This window comes from Ascaphus truei, chromosome 19 (assembly GCF_040206685.1).
Source record: "Ascaphus truei isolate aAscTru1 chromosome 19, aAscTru1.hap1, whole genome shotgun sequence".
Taxonomy (NCBI): Eukaryota; Metazoa; Chordata; class Amphibia; order Anura; family Ascaphidae; genus Ascaphus; species Ascaphus truei.
Genome location: NC_134501.1, coordinates 27,609,210 through 27,624,691, shown reverse-complemented (window position 1 = coordinate 27,624,691; position 15,482 = coordinate 27,609,210). Strand labels below are relative to the sequence as shown.

Below are 15,482 nucleotides of genomic sequence, written 5' to 3'. Positions count from 1 at the left end.
GTCTGTGTGTATCTATACAGGTGTTGGTCTGTGTGTTTCTATATAACAGTATATATATATAACAGTATATATATATATATATATATATACATACACACAGGTGTGGGTCTGTGTGTAACAGTATATGTAAGGAAAACAGCAAGCACTCCAATGTTGTAATCCAAATAAGCCTGGTTCTAGTCCCATAAATAATGTAAAGAGTACGTCACCATCCAGCAGGGCGGCAGAACAGCAAAGAGAGGCGGCGGCACTCAGAGGTAAGTGTACAAAGAATCGTATTGTAACAGAAACAACATTTTTTGTGTCTGTTACAATACAATTCTTTGTACACTTACAGTACCTCTGAGTGCTGCTTCTCTTTGCTGTCCTGCTGGATAGCAACGTACTCGGTATAACAGTACAATATATACAGGTGTGGGTCTGTGTGTATCAGTGTATACAGAAGGTTTCTCACCCTTCCTTGTTGTGTTCCCGCAGGTTGTGCTCCCTACCAGGGTTGGACAAGTTTATGTCTACGAGTCTCCCAAGAAAGACCAGCACGAAGCGTATGATATTCCCAGACACCTCCTCCCTACAGGTCCCCAGGAGATCTATGATGTACCCACTCGATGTCTAGTGAACAATTACAGCCCAGAGGTTCGTATCCTGCTTCTAAAACCCCACACTTCTCAACTCTGTCATTCTGAGGGTGTCCTCCTCCCCCCCCCCCCCCGCCCCATGAATGGTGACAGTTTCCCCTATGGCCTTTACTGGAGTCACCAGAAAAAGTCTGGATCAACCTCTTAGACACATCATCTATCCCCATAAACTTGAGTGGGATCCACCCTTTCAAAAGTCATAAGCACCCTCTTGTAAAATTATTTGGGATCATCGTTTTAAAAGGTGTTACCCCCCACCCGCAGCGTTGAACCACGCTATTTCCAGCTTCGGGGACATCCCGCTTGTCATGATACTTACAGGTGAAGTTTCCCAGATTACTTCCTGTTTTTTAAAGGGGATTTAAATGGCCGTCTAGCAGGAAATGGCAACCGACTTCCTGTTGGCCTGAGAATTGGTAGCCATTTTGTTTAAAACAAATATATAATCGCCGCGCTTCTCCATATAAGGAGCATGCAGCTGGTGAAGGGACATATGTGAAAAACAGAAAGTGAATCCCTGCGCTTCTCCCATTGTGTTTGCCCTGGAAGGAGATTTAAACACGGTAACTTCACTTGTTAGTATTTCGGGATGCAGGGGGTCCCCAGAGCTAAAAAATAAATAAAATAGCACCGTTCAACCCCTCCGTTTCCAGCCTGTAGCAAAAAAATTGTGGGTATATGAAGTAAGGGGGACTGCTCCTTTAACCATTTGGCAGCTGGGGGTGTGGGGGGGGGGGGCAGACTTCCAATTTATTGCTGGTCCCTTTGGGACAGAGGAGAGGTCAACCCTCTTCAAATGAACGGGGAGCCAGCCTCTTCTCCAGCACTGAAAAGGCGCTTCGCGGCACATGGAAATGTGGGATGTGCTTTCATTCTGCGTTTCTGTAGGTGTACGACATACCCCCCATGGCAATGAAGGGATCGGCCTGCAGAGATCAATCCCAGGAGATTTATGATATCCCGCCCAGCGTAGAGAAAAACCCACAGGAACATCTTCATTCACATCTAATGGTAAGACACGGGGAAGCCAGCCCCGCCGGCAAGGAAGGCGGTGACGTTGAGTTCGGCGGGTGACCAGTTTGGTGCTTTTGTAATTCACTGGATAATTATTCATTTAAAGCTGCAGTTCAAGCTGCTGTTAAAAAATAATAATTATAATAATTTCCATTCAATATGTGCATCAATACAATCTGCACACTGACAAGTGATTAGCTAAGCTGCAGATCGGTCTGTTCTCCTGTAATCAATCGCTTGCTCAGGGTTATTTAATGCAGTTCTTGCACAGCATTGTGGGCAATGTAGTCCTGGAATATGATTGACTGGGCAGTTACTAGATACAATTGGTGCACTGCTAGAGAGAGGGCGGGGCTCAATAGCCAGAGCCTATCAGAAGGGGAAGGGGGCTGTCACTTTGGAAATGCTTCCTACACTAGAAACATGAAAAAAGTACAGAACTGATTTATTAAAAAACACACATCTAGGATATTGCTTGAACTACTGCTTTAATGCCACCATATATCAGTATGCAAGTGGTCTATCTCATCCGATTACTTGTGTCAGTAGGTTAATATATTGTAGTTATTTATTGGTGCTGTGTTGTACTTGCATGGCCTTAATCTCCAGATTGTATTGGCAAATGAAGCGACATTTATTCTATTAATATGGATTCTGAATGGGATTGGACTGCACTTTCATTTAGACACCCATTCGTTCAATTAGAACTATTAATTATTATCGTTTATTTAAAAAGCACCAACATATTCCGCAGCCTGGTACAATGATGGGGGGGTGCGGGGGGCAGGTACAGAGATTTGATAATGATATAAACAGGATGATAAACAATGAAGGACAAACAAGTGCAAATGGATACAAAAGATAATGAGAGCCCTGATCTTGGGAGCTTACACTCTATAGAGAGAATAAGGGTCCAAGTTAAAACAAAAGTTAAAGTGGCTGCTTATTGTGGGGATGGAGTATCACTCGGGGTGGAGTTTGGTCCAGCCGCAGAGCAGGTCCCGTTAAAGTTTGGGGATGTGGATGTTATGGGGTGTCGGATAGCATGGAGTTTGGTCCAGCCGCAGAGCAGGTCCCGTTAAAGTTTGGGGATGTGGATGTTATGGGGTGTCGGAGAGCATGGAGTTTGGTCCAGTCGCAGAGCAGGTCCCGTTAAAGTTTGGGGATGTGGATGTTATGGGGTGTCGGATAGCATGGAGTTTGGTCCAGCCGCAGAGCAGGTCCCGTTAAAGTTTGGGGATGTGGATGTTATGGGGTGTCGGAGAGCATGGAGTTTGGTCCAGCCGCAGAGCAGGTCCCGTTAAAGTTTGGGGATGTGGATGTTATGGGGTGTCGGAGAGCATGGAGTTTGGTCCAGCCGCAGAGCAGGTCCCGTTAAAGTTTGGGGATGTGGATGTTATGGGGTGTCGGATAGCATGGAGTTTGGTCCAGCCGCAGAGCAGGTCCCGTTAAAGTTTGGGGATGTGGATGTTATGGGGTGTCGGAGAGCATGGAGTTTGGTCCAGCCGCAGAGCAGGTCCCGTTAAAGTTTGGGGATGTGGATGTTATGGGGTGTCAGAGAGCATGGAGTTTGGTCCAGCCGCAGAGCAGGTCCCGTTAAAGTTTGGGGATGTGGATGTTATGGGGTGTCGGATAGCATGGAGTTTGGTCCAGCCCCAGAGCTGGTGCTGGGAACGTTTGGGGATGTGTATACTGCTGCGGCACAGTTTATTCGAGCATTTGCCCGTTCTGTGCCGCAGCAGTAGCCTGGCGCGCGCCCGAGTGTGACGGGCGCGCGCCGAAGCAGCGGAAGAGCGCCCTCCGATCGGGGCGCTCTCCCTACCGCTGCCGGGTCCGCCGGGTCCCCCGGAACCCCCTGCCGCTGTCCCGCGATCGCGGGACACCAGGGCTCCCTCGGGGAGCCCTGGACGCGCGTGCAGGGGGCGCAGGCTCCCGAAGACGCGTGACCGCGCGTCTATGACGCGCGGCACGCCGAGGGGCGGCCACTAGCAAGCCGGGAAATCTCCCGGCTTGCGGATCTGGCCGCACTGCGATAAAGTGTGTCGCCAGTGTATGTGTATGTATATCTTTATTTATATAGCGCCAAAAATGTACTCAGTGCTTCACAAAGAATACAGTACAGGGAATTACAATAATACAGTAAGCGCAGCAAAATCAGACAATAGGAAAGGAAATCCCTGCCCCGGAGAGCTTACAATCTAAGTGGTATGATGGGAGACTTGCAGAGACAGCAGGTGAGGGAATAAGTGCTGTAGATGGCAGTGCTTGGCCACAATGAGTGGTAGGAGTGACTGTGGGTGTGGGACAATAGCCATGAGTGCAGGTTATTGGGATGCGTGATTTGTGGGGTGAGTTTTAAGGTTTGTCAGTATTAAATCAGAAGGTTAACACCATTTGCATGGGAGGAGATGGCAAGGAGGAGTGGGTGAGATCAGCTGTGTTTATGTCTGGGTTCAGGATTAGGGGAGATCCCCAGCAGCAGGAAGGAGTAGAAAAAGGGTGTGGGTGCTTTTTATTGGTAAAGAAGTTGTTGGGAGGGAGGTGTATAAATAATGGTGCAGCGTTTGGGCACATGTATAGGAGGAGAGATGCAGACATGTGGATTGGAGGGGAGTGGGGAAGTTGAAGAGAACAGAAACGTTCACAAAGGAGCGAGGAAGCAGTAAACAGAGAAAGCAATAGGGAGGGCATAGTGAGATGCAGGAGGAGAGACTTCCCAGTTATTGGAGGATAGGAAGAGTACAAATAATCACAGCATTTAGAACGTCAAGTTCTCACAGTTGCAGTTGGGGGTGAGGATGTTCGGGGGTAGCATGGAGTTTGGTCCAGCCACGAAGCTGTTCCTGGGAAGGTTTGGGGGTGAGGGTGTTAGGGGGTAGCATGGAGTTTGGTCCAGCCCCAGAGCTGTTCCTGGGAAGGTTTGGGGGTGAGGGTGTTAGGGGGTAGCATGGAGTTTGATCCAGCCCCAGAGGTGTTCCTGGGAAGGTTTGGGGTGAGGATGTTAGGGGGTAGCATGGAGTTTGGTCCAGCGCAGAGCTGTTCCTGGGAAGGTTTGGGGGTGAGGGTGTTAGGGGGTAGCATGGAGTTTGGTCCAGCCCCAGAGCTGTTTCTGGGAAGGTTTGGGGGTGAGGGTGTTAGGGGGTAGCATGGAGTTTGGTCCAGCCCCAGAGCTGTTTCTGGGAAGGTTTGGGGTGAGGATGTTAGGGGGTAACATGGAGTTTGGTCCAGGCACAGAGCTGTTCCTGGGAAGGTTTGGGGGTGAGGATGTTAGGGGGTAGCATGGAGTTTGGTCCAGCCCCAGAGCTGTTCCTGGGAAGGTTTGGGGGTGAGGATGTTAGGGGGTAGCATGGAGTTTGGTCCAGGCACAGAGCTGTTTCTGGGAAGGTTTGGGGGTGAGGATGTTAGGGGGTAGCATGGAGTTTGGACCAGCCCCAGAGCTGTTCCTGGGAAGGTTTGGGGGTGAAGATGTTAGGGGGAGCATGGAGTTTGGTCCAGGCACAGAGCTGTTTCTGGGAAGGTTTGGGGGTGAGGATGTTAGGGGGTAGCATGGAGTTTGGTCCAGGCACAGAGCTGTTCCTGGGAAGGTTTGGGGGTGAAGATGTTAGGGGGTAGCATGGAGTTTGGTCCAGGCACAGAGCTGTTTCTGGGAAGGTTTGGGGGTGAGGATGTTAGGGGGTAGCATGGAGTTTGGTCCAGGCGCAGAGCTGTTCCTGGGAAGGTTTGGGGGGTGAGGATGTTAGGGGGTAGCATGGAGTTTGATCCAGACGCAGAGCTGTTCATGGGAAGGTTTGGGGGTGAGGATGTTAGGGGGTAGCATGGAGTTTGGTCCAGACGCAGAGCTGTTCATGGGAAGGTTTGGGGGTGAGGATGTTAGGGGGTAGCATGGAGTTTGGTCCAGACGCAGAGCTGTTCATGGGAAGGTTTGGGGGTGAGGATGTTAGGGGGAGCATGGAGTTTGGTCCAGACGCAGAGCTGTTCATGGGAAGGTTTGGGGTGAGGATGTTAGGGGGTAGCATGGAGTTTGGTCCAGCCGCAGAGCTGTTCATGGGAAGGTTTGGGGGTGAGGATGTTAGGGGGTAGCATGGAGTTTGGTCCAGGCGCAGAGCTGTTCCTGGGAAGGTTTGGGGGTGAGGATGTTAGGGGGTAGCATGGAGTTTGGTCCAGGCGCAGAGCTGTTCCTGGGAAGGTTTGGGGGTGAGGATGTTAGGGGGTAGCATGGAGTTTGGTCCAGACGCAGAGCTGTTCCTGGGAAGGTTTGGGGGTGAGGATGTTAGGGGGAGCATGGAGTTTGGTCCAGCCCCAGAGCTGTTTCTGGGAAGGTTTGGGGGTGAGGATGTTAGGGGGTAGCATGGAGTTTGGTCCAGGCACAGAGCTGTTCCTGGGAAGGTTTGGGGGTGAGGATGTTAGGGGGTAGCATGGAGTTTGGTCCAGGCGCAGAGCTGTTCCTGGGAAGGTTTGGGGGTGAGGATGTTAGGGGGTAGCATGGAGTTTGGTCCAGACGCAGAGCTGTTCCTGGGAAGGTTTGGGGGTGAGGATGTTAGGGGGAGCATGGAGTTTGGTCCAGACGCAGAGCTGTTCCTGGGAAGGTTTGGGGTGAGGATGTTAGGGGGTAGCATGGAGTTTGGTCCAGACGCAGAGCTGTTCCTGGGAAGGTTTGGGGGTGAGGATGTTAGGGGGAGCATGGAGTTTGGTCCAGCCCCAGAGCTGGTCCTGGGAACACAGATTTCTCCAGTTAAAGCAGCAGTCACCTTACTGTAAAACAATCCTTTTCATTTGTTAGTGTAACGGAGACGATTCACCCACTCCCGACATGCCCTAGAAATGCACCACTTTTGCTTCGACTATTACTGTACTTGGTAATGTATGTCCTGACCTTGTAGATCTCTAACCCCACCCCATACCCCCCCCCCCCAACCTCACGGCCCCGCATCGGTACCCATGATGCAATAACCACACAACACCAACCTGCACGGGGGGAGGGAGGGGGAGCCACATGGACACTAATAACAGGGGAGAAGGAAGAAGGGGACAGCCTGGGACCGTGGTCCTAATGTGTTATGTCAGGGTGGAATTCCCCTCTGTTTGCCGCCATGTTCTGCATCCCTCTGCTGTCCAGCGGTCACCTCCTGTGATGCCTTTCATGGCTCTGACCGGGACAGGGACCCGTGTGGTGACAGCCGGGAGTGTTGGAAAGGCGTGTGATTTTCACATGAAATTTGCCTGATTCTCCGATTCCTTTTCATTGATGTTAAAGCAGCAAAATGTGAAAACTTCTGTATTTTTTTTTTAATTCAGTTCTGCAGTATTATTACATAATAGTGACTTTTTTTTAATGCTTTCATTTTTTTTTTTTAATTCAACTTTTAATGGCATTTTTAATGAGTTTTAAAGCATCCTTTGATTTCTATAGCAGGCTTTAGCCCACCTACCCAGCAGTGCAAGATCTTTGTAACACATTCGTGTTTGTGATCATTTGTTGCCAATGTTCCCAGCAGTTTGAGCTGTAACCATAGTTAATGTTACATTAGTAATATAAGGATAAATTGCAGCTACTGAATTATACTGACTGATTGAAACTGAAGGCGGCCATTATGTTAGGCTCACAATCAGGATTTTTACTGATTTATAACAGGAGCACCAAACGATTTGCAGCTTAAGTAAGAATGTAGATTTATATTGATAAAGTATAATAATTATTGTCACATGCTGTACATATAAAAATAAGAACAAAATTAAAATAAATAAAAAGGGGGAATGCAGTATTGCTGCTTTCGAAGTGCTTATGCTGTGTGCCAGGTAATTCATTTTATTTTACTGTTATCTCCGGAGAATTCAAGGTGATGCTAAAATCCCATCAATGTCTATGATACGAATTTATATATTTATAATAACGCTACAAAACTGCAATTTAATTGTGATCATGTTAGTAAGGCATCCCAAGTTTTGATGCTCCTTGATCGTTGTTGATGGCTAACTGATATTGTGGCATTGTGTGTTCCTGCAGATTTATGACATCCCACCGTCCGTCACTAAAGATGTCCTAGATGGTCCTGTAAGAGAAGAGACTTATGATTTCCCACCTGCTTTCTCAAATCAGAAGATGCAGGACCCATCGAGGAATCCTCCGGTGCATGTTGTCCATGTCCATGAACCCTACATTCCCGAAGACATCTATGATATCCCCCCAACTGCTGTTAAAGGCAGCGATTTGCCCTTTTCACAAGAGATCTACGATGTCCCTCCCAGCCTGAGACAAAAAGCAGGGCAGACGTTTTTCCATGATGTTTATGATGTCCCTAGAGAGTTCCAAGGAGGAAAAGCATCTCTGGAGAACGAGGCAGATTATATCTATGATGTCCCACCCCAGGTGGACAGAGAAGTCAAACATGTTGATGAGCTGGCAGGCAACTTCAAGAGGCTCTCTGCTTCCAGCACTGGCAGCACCAGAAGCAACATCTCCATATCTTCGCTTGACACCATCCCGGTGAAGGAGTCTTCAGGTGTTCCCCCGAAACCTCCAGGGAAGCAACTGAACTTGGATTTAGAGGCAGCCATGGAGTTGCTGGTCAAGCTGCAGCAAGGTGTCAATTGTTCCATCTCATACCTTATGTCCTTCATCAGCAGCACATGGAGGAACCCTGAACATATGGAAGCCAACGCACAGAGCATCCAGTCTGCCGTCGAAGGAGTAAACAGTGCAGTGAAGGAATTGCTGGAGTTTGCCAGGGGAGCTGTAGGTAACTCAATGCAAGCGTCTGACCGGACTCTTCATGCCAAGCTTAGCAAGCAACTTCAGAAGATGGAAGAAGTTTACCAGCTACTGCTTAAACATAGCCAAGCTTTGGATGGCTGCAACTGGGCCTTGAACATCTTGGTGACCAACAAGCAAGGCTCATCAGACGACCTCGACCGCTTTGTAATGTATTCCAGAGGGATCCCAGATGACACCAAACAGTTGGCTTCCTTCCTACATGGAAATGCTTCTTTGCTATTTAAAAGGACAAAGCAGCATCTTTCTCTGTGTGACTCTCAGTCGGGACAGGAGACTAGCAACCACTTGGTTAACAACAACAATAACTTGTCAGCCGGTCAAACAGGACACACGGAAAAAGCTAGTATACAGTCGAGGCCACTGCCTTCTCCCCCTAAGTTTATAAGTGAGGAGTCTCCTGACGGCCAGTATGAGAACAATGAAAGCGGCTGGATGGAAGACTATGACTATGTACATTTGCAGGTGAGTGTGGGGGTAACATATCATATTGGGTCAAACATCTATTGTAGCTGTGGGAGTCCGTGATTAAGCAGTATCTGTCTATTGTATCTATCCAACTAATCTAATCTATCGTATCTATCTAATCTACCATATATATCTAATCTATCATGTCTAACGTATCTATGTGAAAACTACCCTGTTCAGCACAGTAAATCATCGTGGATGACCACTACTCACAAACGACAGTATACCCTTATACACACTGACCAATACACTGCAATGTGCTCCTCCTGTTTCTATTAGTTAGTCTCCCCACATGCTGAGTGTAAGCTCTTGGGGGCAGTGACGCTTCTTTACCAATGTGACATTTCTAGCTTGAGACACTTATCCCATCTATGTTGTTATAGTGTGTGTGTGTGTGTGTATGTGTGTGTGTGTGTGTGTGTGTGTGTGTATATATATATATATATATATTATATATATACACACACACAAACACACACATATACATCTGTTACACTAAATATATATATATATATATATATATATATATATATATACACACACACTTACACTAATTACGCTAGTAAATATACTATAACACACGTGTGTGTGTGTGTGTGTGTGTGTGTGTGTATGTATGTATATATATATATATATATATATATATATATATATATATACCCTGTCTTTCCCCATTATCGCCAGGGTTGCAGACCTGTCTAAGACATGCAAATGAGAATACAGTAATATTTACAGTTGCTATATGCTTTACTGTGGAGGGTTTTTGTCACTTTTTTTACCCACCATAACCTTAATAATTGTGATATATATATATATATATATATATATATATATATATATATATATATATATAGTGCAGACTCTATCGCAACTGGACTAACACGGCTATTTTCTGCTTTATATATACAGCTCAACCCCCTTATAACGCTGTGCTTGGGGTCCAAAGAATCACATCGCGCTATAAGCGGATCGCGTTAGAAATAATGTACAATTGTATGCATTGTGCAATAAAGTATTTACGATACCAATAATCGTGTTGTAAATTTTTCATAAATACGAAAATTGGGAGCCACGCTTACATCGCATTATAAGCGGGTTCACACTGTAACGGAACGCATTATAACGGAGTTGAGCTGTAAATACAGTATATACACATATTTCTTTTATAATGTGACTAGTAGAGAAGCTGTTTCTCTGCAGCAGAAAATAAGACAGCTGTCATTGTCATACTCTTCTCACATTCTCTCTCCCCCTCCTTCCCCTCCTCCTCTTTCTCCCCCTTCTCTTTCTCCCCCTTCCCCCCCTTCTCCAATGCGGGACTGGGACATACTTATCAGTGTTAAACATCTGGTGTGTATATATATATATACACACACACCTGTATATATATTCATTCATCATATTCCATTGTATTTATTGTTGAGTTGTTTGGCATAAAGAATGCGTTACATGTTGCTGGGTGTGACTCCTCCTCCCTAGATATTTTGTGCTCGACCTCCCATGCCTCAATCTGGTCACCTCCTGTGTCCCCAAATTACCACGCTACAAGGATTGGGATAAACTGGTCACTGCTTTATTTAAATAACATATGTCAAACCAGGGACCCATCCAGCTTGTTCTGCCATCATTATAAGAGCCAGATGGAGACCCTCAACTTGTACCCAACATCTCCACTAGCCCATAAACCACATCACACAGGAAGGTGACTCCCAGGCCGGCCGGCCGCAGCCGACCATGACACCGTACATATAATAAGAGGCCAAACACACGTCACCTAAAGGAGTCAAGACTGACTGGAACCCAGCCACACCTTCCCCACCAGCTGCGACACCAAACCTACCCAAAACCATGGTAGCAAAACCAAGACCCTGGCATCCAACTTACTTCCACACACCCCGTCCAAGGGAGCGAGGGTGGGAACTTCTTCTAAAAGGTCATTTGAAGAGGAAGAGCTAACTACTCACCCTTTACTAAAATAACCTCCTAATCTTTGCCTCCACTCTCCCCCCACATGACCACACACAAATCACCATGGGGAGCGACCCCTTCGGGAACGAAGTCGCGCTGCTGCTCCCCTTGGAGTGCGGGGCTCACTTGAGTTTGATTACATACCTTGGGCACGCTTTTAGCAGGTTATAACCCACCCCTATTCCTGTCTAAATCTTTTGGTACACAGCACAGTTAGAGATGACTAATGCAATGTAAACAGATGATTACACGTGCCCCCGGGGCTCTTGTTCAGTGATCAGAGGGGTTAAGGTCATAGGGGCGGGAGAGAAGAGATTTGTTGTCTACTGCAGCTCGCCGGAAATGTGCGGAAAATCTGCACACAGTGGCAAACATTCTCCACGTTGTGGACAATAATTAGGAGAAATGCCGTCAAACCGGCAATTGAGCATTATTCTCCTGTACGATTGAATTAGCCCGTAGAATGTTTGGCTCTAGCTATAGGAGTTCCAGGTAACAGGATCGGAAACGAGAAATGACGTGCTCTGTGGGTGCTCGGTTCAAAGAAGTGTGACACCTTCCATTTGGGTGAAAATGGAACTTATTGGCGGGGGGGGGGGGGGATGCGGTGGTTGGAGGGGGGCGCTCCCAAACATGGTTTAGCCCGCTTGACGATGTAATGACCAAATGTGGCCATATTTATTTATTTATTTATAAAATATTTTACCAGGAAGTAATACATTGATATTTATCTCTCGTTTTCAAGTATGTCCTGTCCAAGTATATAGCCTCCCCCTCATGATGAAGAGGTCCATATAAGGGCATGTACGTCATCCAGGGGGAAGGAAATACAGCCCTGCAGCTTACTTTCAGCGCTGCAGGGACACGGCTTCGGGAGGAGAGATGGGGACATGGCTGTGTACACGGCTGCCCCGCTCAGCTGAGAGGCGACTGCCGGTGTTCTCTCTCCCGCCAAGCGAAGGAGTAACGCTGTGGGGGTCCCATTCAGTAGCATGGACCCCCACAGCGTTACTCCTGCTGGGCCACAAACTTTGCTGTACTTGTTGCCGCGTGTATCGCTGTGTGTGTGTGTGTGTGTGTATAGTGCTCATTTGCATGTAATTTCCCAGTATCCCTTGCTGCAGTGGAAGCACTGTGCTAGATGATAATGGCGAAAAGCAGGGTTGCAGACCTGTCCAAGATGTGCTCACAATTTTATATATATATCTATATAAGAACAGGCAGATGGCACACACATAAAACAAAAAATAGGTGCTTGTCCCATATAGGAGGTATGCATAAATAGACTCCTTATGAGGCAGATCCAGAATCCCAGGGCCACAAAGCAAGGAGGAGACTGCACACTCGGTAGTAGCAAAAAACGTGTATTGGAAGAAAACTGGCACAATCACCGACGTTTCGGTCCTAGAAACCGGGGGTCCCCAGAGCTGCAAATGATAGCGTTTGGCTACTGCAAACCTATACTCATCACCATACCCTCCCACTGCACCCGTTTAGCTACATGTGTTTGTGCCCTGTAAGACCAGTTGTGCCTATTAAACATGCACGTTTGTGTGTGGGGGGGGGGGGGGTAAACTGCAGGTTAGGGCAGGGGTGCTCAACTCCTGTCCTCAAGCCCAACCCAACAGGTCAGGATTTCCAGGATTTCCCTGCTTCAGCACAGGTGGCTCAATCAGTCCCTGCTTCAGCACAGGTGGCTCAATCAGAGGCTCAGTCCTTGACTGAGCCTCTGATTGAGCCACCTATGCTGATGCTGGGATATCCTGAAAACCTGACCTGTTGGAGCTTTGAGGCCTCGAGTTGAGCCTCCCTGGGTTATGGGGCTGGGAAGCTTCTCTTTTCAGCATGTGTAAACAAACTACAGAGGGGCTTATTTTTATGCACAAAATGCTGGAGGGTCGTACCCCTGAAGTGCCTTGTGACCGCTGCACACGTGTCCCTGAGAGGCGGCGTTTGCAGAGTGGGCATTATTGTCCTGCTTGGTTGGCCAGCCCCTGTGTTTATTTAATAGTATTTCCATGGTGGCTGTAGAGATGTCATTGTGGAATGCAGGGTCACAGTGCACCTTCGGGCCGTGAGATTGGGGCCTAGTGAAGCACATTAGAGGAGCAATCCATGCAATATCTTACCTGTGTTTTTTAAATAAATACGTTTTGTAGCATTAGATAATACTTACTACATTTAAAAAAAAAAATTCAACTCTTAATGCCATTTTAAAATAGTTTTAACATACTGAGCATCCTTAGATTACTACAGCAGGTTTTAGCCCACCTCCCCAGCACAGGGCTGTTTTACATGGAGACAGGGCAACCAACAGGGGGGAGGGCGAGCGGTGCTGGAAGTTGGGCCCGGCCAGATGTCGGGTCCCACAGTCCAGCTGCCGCAGTGCCGGTTCTCCCCCAGCTGCGGGCCTCCCTCACTGTCTCGCGCCGAGCCTCTCTCATACGCCACTGTCGTGAGAGAGAGGCCCGGCGCGGGAGAGTGAGGGAAGACCGCAGCAACGTGGGAGAGCCAGGGCCAGGCGGCAACCAGAGGCCGGAGTGTGGGGCCCGACCACTGGCCGGGCCCAACTTCCAGGGCCCCCCGCAGCCACCGGCATGAGAGAGAGGCCCCAGCGCGGGGGGAGAGGTTGGCCCACTGCAGCTGGGGAGGGTAGTGTTGTGTGTATTTTATATGGGTATTGTGGAGGGGTAATAATTGTGGGGGGAATAGTATGGGGATTGGGGGGGGATTGTTTGTGTGTGTGTGGCTAGGGGGGGAGGAGGGAATGAATGTGCGGGGGGGGGGAGATTGAGGGAGCAGGATTGAGTTAGAAGGCAGTCATTTTAGTGATAGCGGAGAGGGGGGTAAGAGTCAGACAGGGGGGAGAGAAATACATGGGGAGAGGGGGGAGAATGGAGGAGGGGGCTCACGAGGAATTGTGAAATAGGGGGGGGGGGGCCCGGTCGAAACTCGGGTCCTGGGCCCCGGGAAATCTGTTAGCGGCCCTGCAGACTTCAGAGGCCTGTCAATTACCTGGCAGCCAAGGGGTTAACCGATTAAATATGTCACAGCCATTAGTTAACTTTAGTACTAGGCGAGGTCGCCCTTCATCGCCCCATGTGCATTCTGGGAGGGGCTATGTGAGTTGGGAAGATCACACAGCTGACCAAAAAAAAACCCAACAATTTGTAGAATAAGTCATAATTTAATCAGCGTCCTTAAACAGAACGAAGCACAAATTCAATGTTTTAGGAGCCTCTAAATGGGGATTGTTTGTTAATCGAGTGTTTTCTTTGCCGTCATACCACACTGGCTTTATCAGAGCCAGTACAGATAAGGGCAGGGTGTGTGTGTGTGGGGGGGGGGGGGGGGGGTGAGATTCTGTGCAGTCTCTCGTAGAACAGGGTATCCGCTCACCGCGTTTATAAACAAACATTACTAAAGTATTTAAAAATACGTACACGTGTCTGATTTTAGTCAAAAAAAGGCATCAGTCAACCTGATGTGACCCATTAACCATGTCACTGCCATTAGTACACTTTGCCCCTAGGAGGGTCTGACCTCTTAAACATGTCACTGCCATTAGTACACTTTGCCCCTAGGAGGGTCTGACCTCTTAACCATGTCACTGCCATTAGTACACTTTGCCCCTAGGAGGGTCTGACCTCTTAACCATGTCACTGCCATTAGTACACTTTGCCCCTAGGAGGGTCTGACCTCTTAACCATGTCACTGCCATTAGTACACTTTGCCCCTAGGAGGGTCTGACCTCTTAACCATGTCACTGCCATTAGTACACTTTGCCCCTAGGAGGGTCTGACCCATTAACCATGTCACTGCCATTAGTACACTTTGCCCCTAGGAGGGTCTGACCTCTTAACCATGTCACTGCCATTAGTACACTTTGCCCCTAGGAGGGACTGACCCCTTAACCATGTCACTGCCATTAGTACACTTTGCCCCTAGGAGGGTCTGACCTCTTAACCAAGTCACTGCCATTAGTACACTTTGCCCCTAGGAGGGTCTGACCTCTTAACCATGTCACTGCCATTAGTACACTTTGCTCTTTGGAGGGACTGACCCCTTAACCATGTCACTGCCATTAGTACACTTTGCTCTTTAGAGGGACTGACCCCTTAACCATGTCACTGCCATTAGTACACTTTGCTCTTTGGAGGGACTGACCCCTTAACCATGTCACTGCCATTAGTACACTTTGCTCTTTAGAGGGACTGACCCCTTAACCATGTCACTGCCATTAGTACACTTTGGCCTTCATGCATGTGTTATAATGAAATACATACAATTTTGGTGCATCCTGGTCGTATTTGTCCCATGTTCTGTGCATCAAAAATCTTCGCCAACCTATGGCGTGACCTGCGTCCAATGTAGTACCCTCTCTTCACTCGCCTAATATCCTTAATACCACATTTAACATGAGGTAGGAGCAAAAGAACATTTGTTTGGAGATGTGCATCTAGATCAATTTCTCGGGACTCTTGAGGGTTAGCCATTAAAATCTGAAAGCGCCCTGATTGGCACTATCACAGCTTAATGAATACCCCTCTTTGTGTCCCTTTCAACGGATTTCTCAGCCCTCCCTCAGTGACCCTCATGTTTTGGGAATAGCCAGCCGAACACAT

At 48.0% G+C, this 15,482-nt stretch overlaps 1 protein-coding gene across 1 annotated transcript in view; it reads left to right on the top strand.

Annotated features, from left to right (window-relative positions):
• Positions 1-15,482, top strand: part of BCAR1 (BCAR1 scaffold protein, Cas family member) — a 115,236-nt gene that overhangs the window by 83,203 nt on the left and 16,551 nt on the right. Inside the window, exons 3-5 of the mRNA XM_075577037.1 lie at positions 478-636; positions 1,527-1,649; positions 7,657-8,886. Coding sequence (XP_075433152.1) covers positions 478-636; positions 1,527-1,649; positions 7,657-8,886 — 1,512 coding nt within the window. The remainder of the gene's footprint in view (positions 1-477; positions 637-1,526; positions 1,650-7,656; positions 8,887-15,482) is intronic.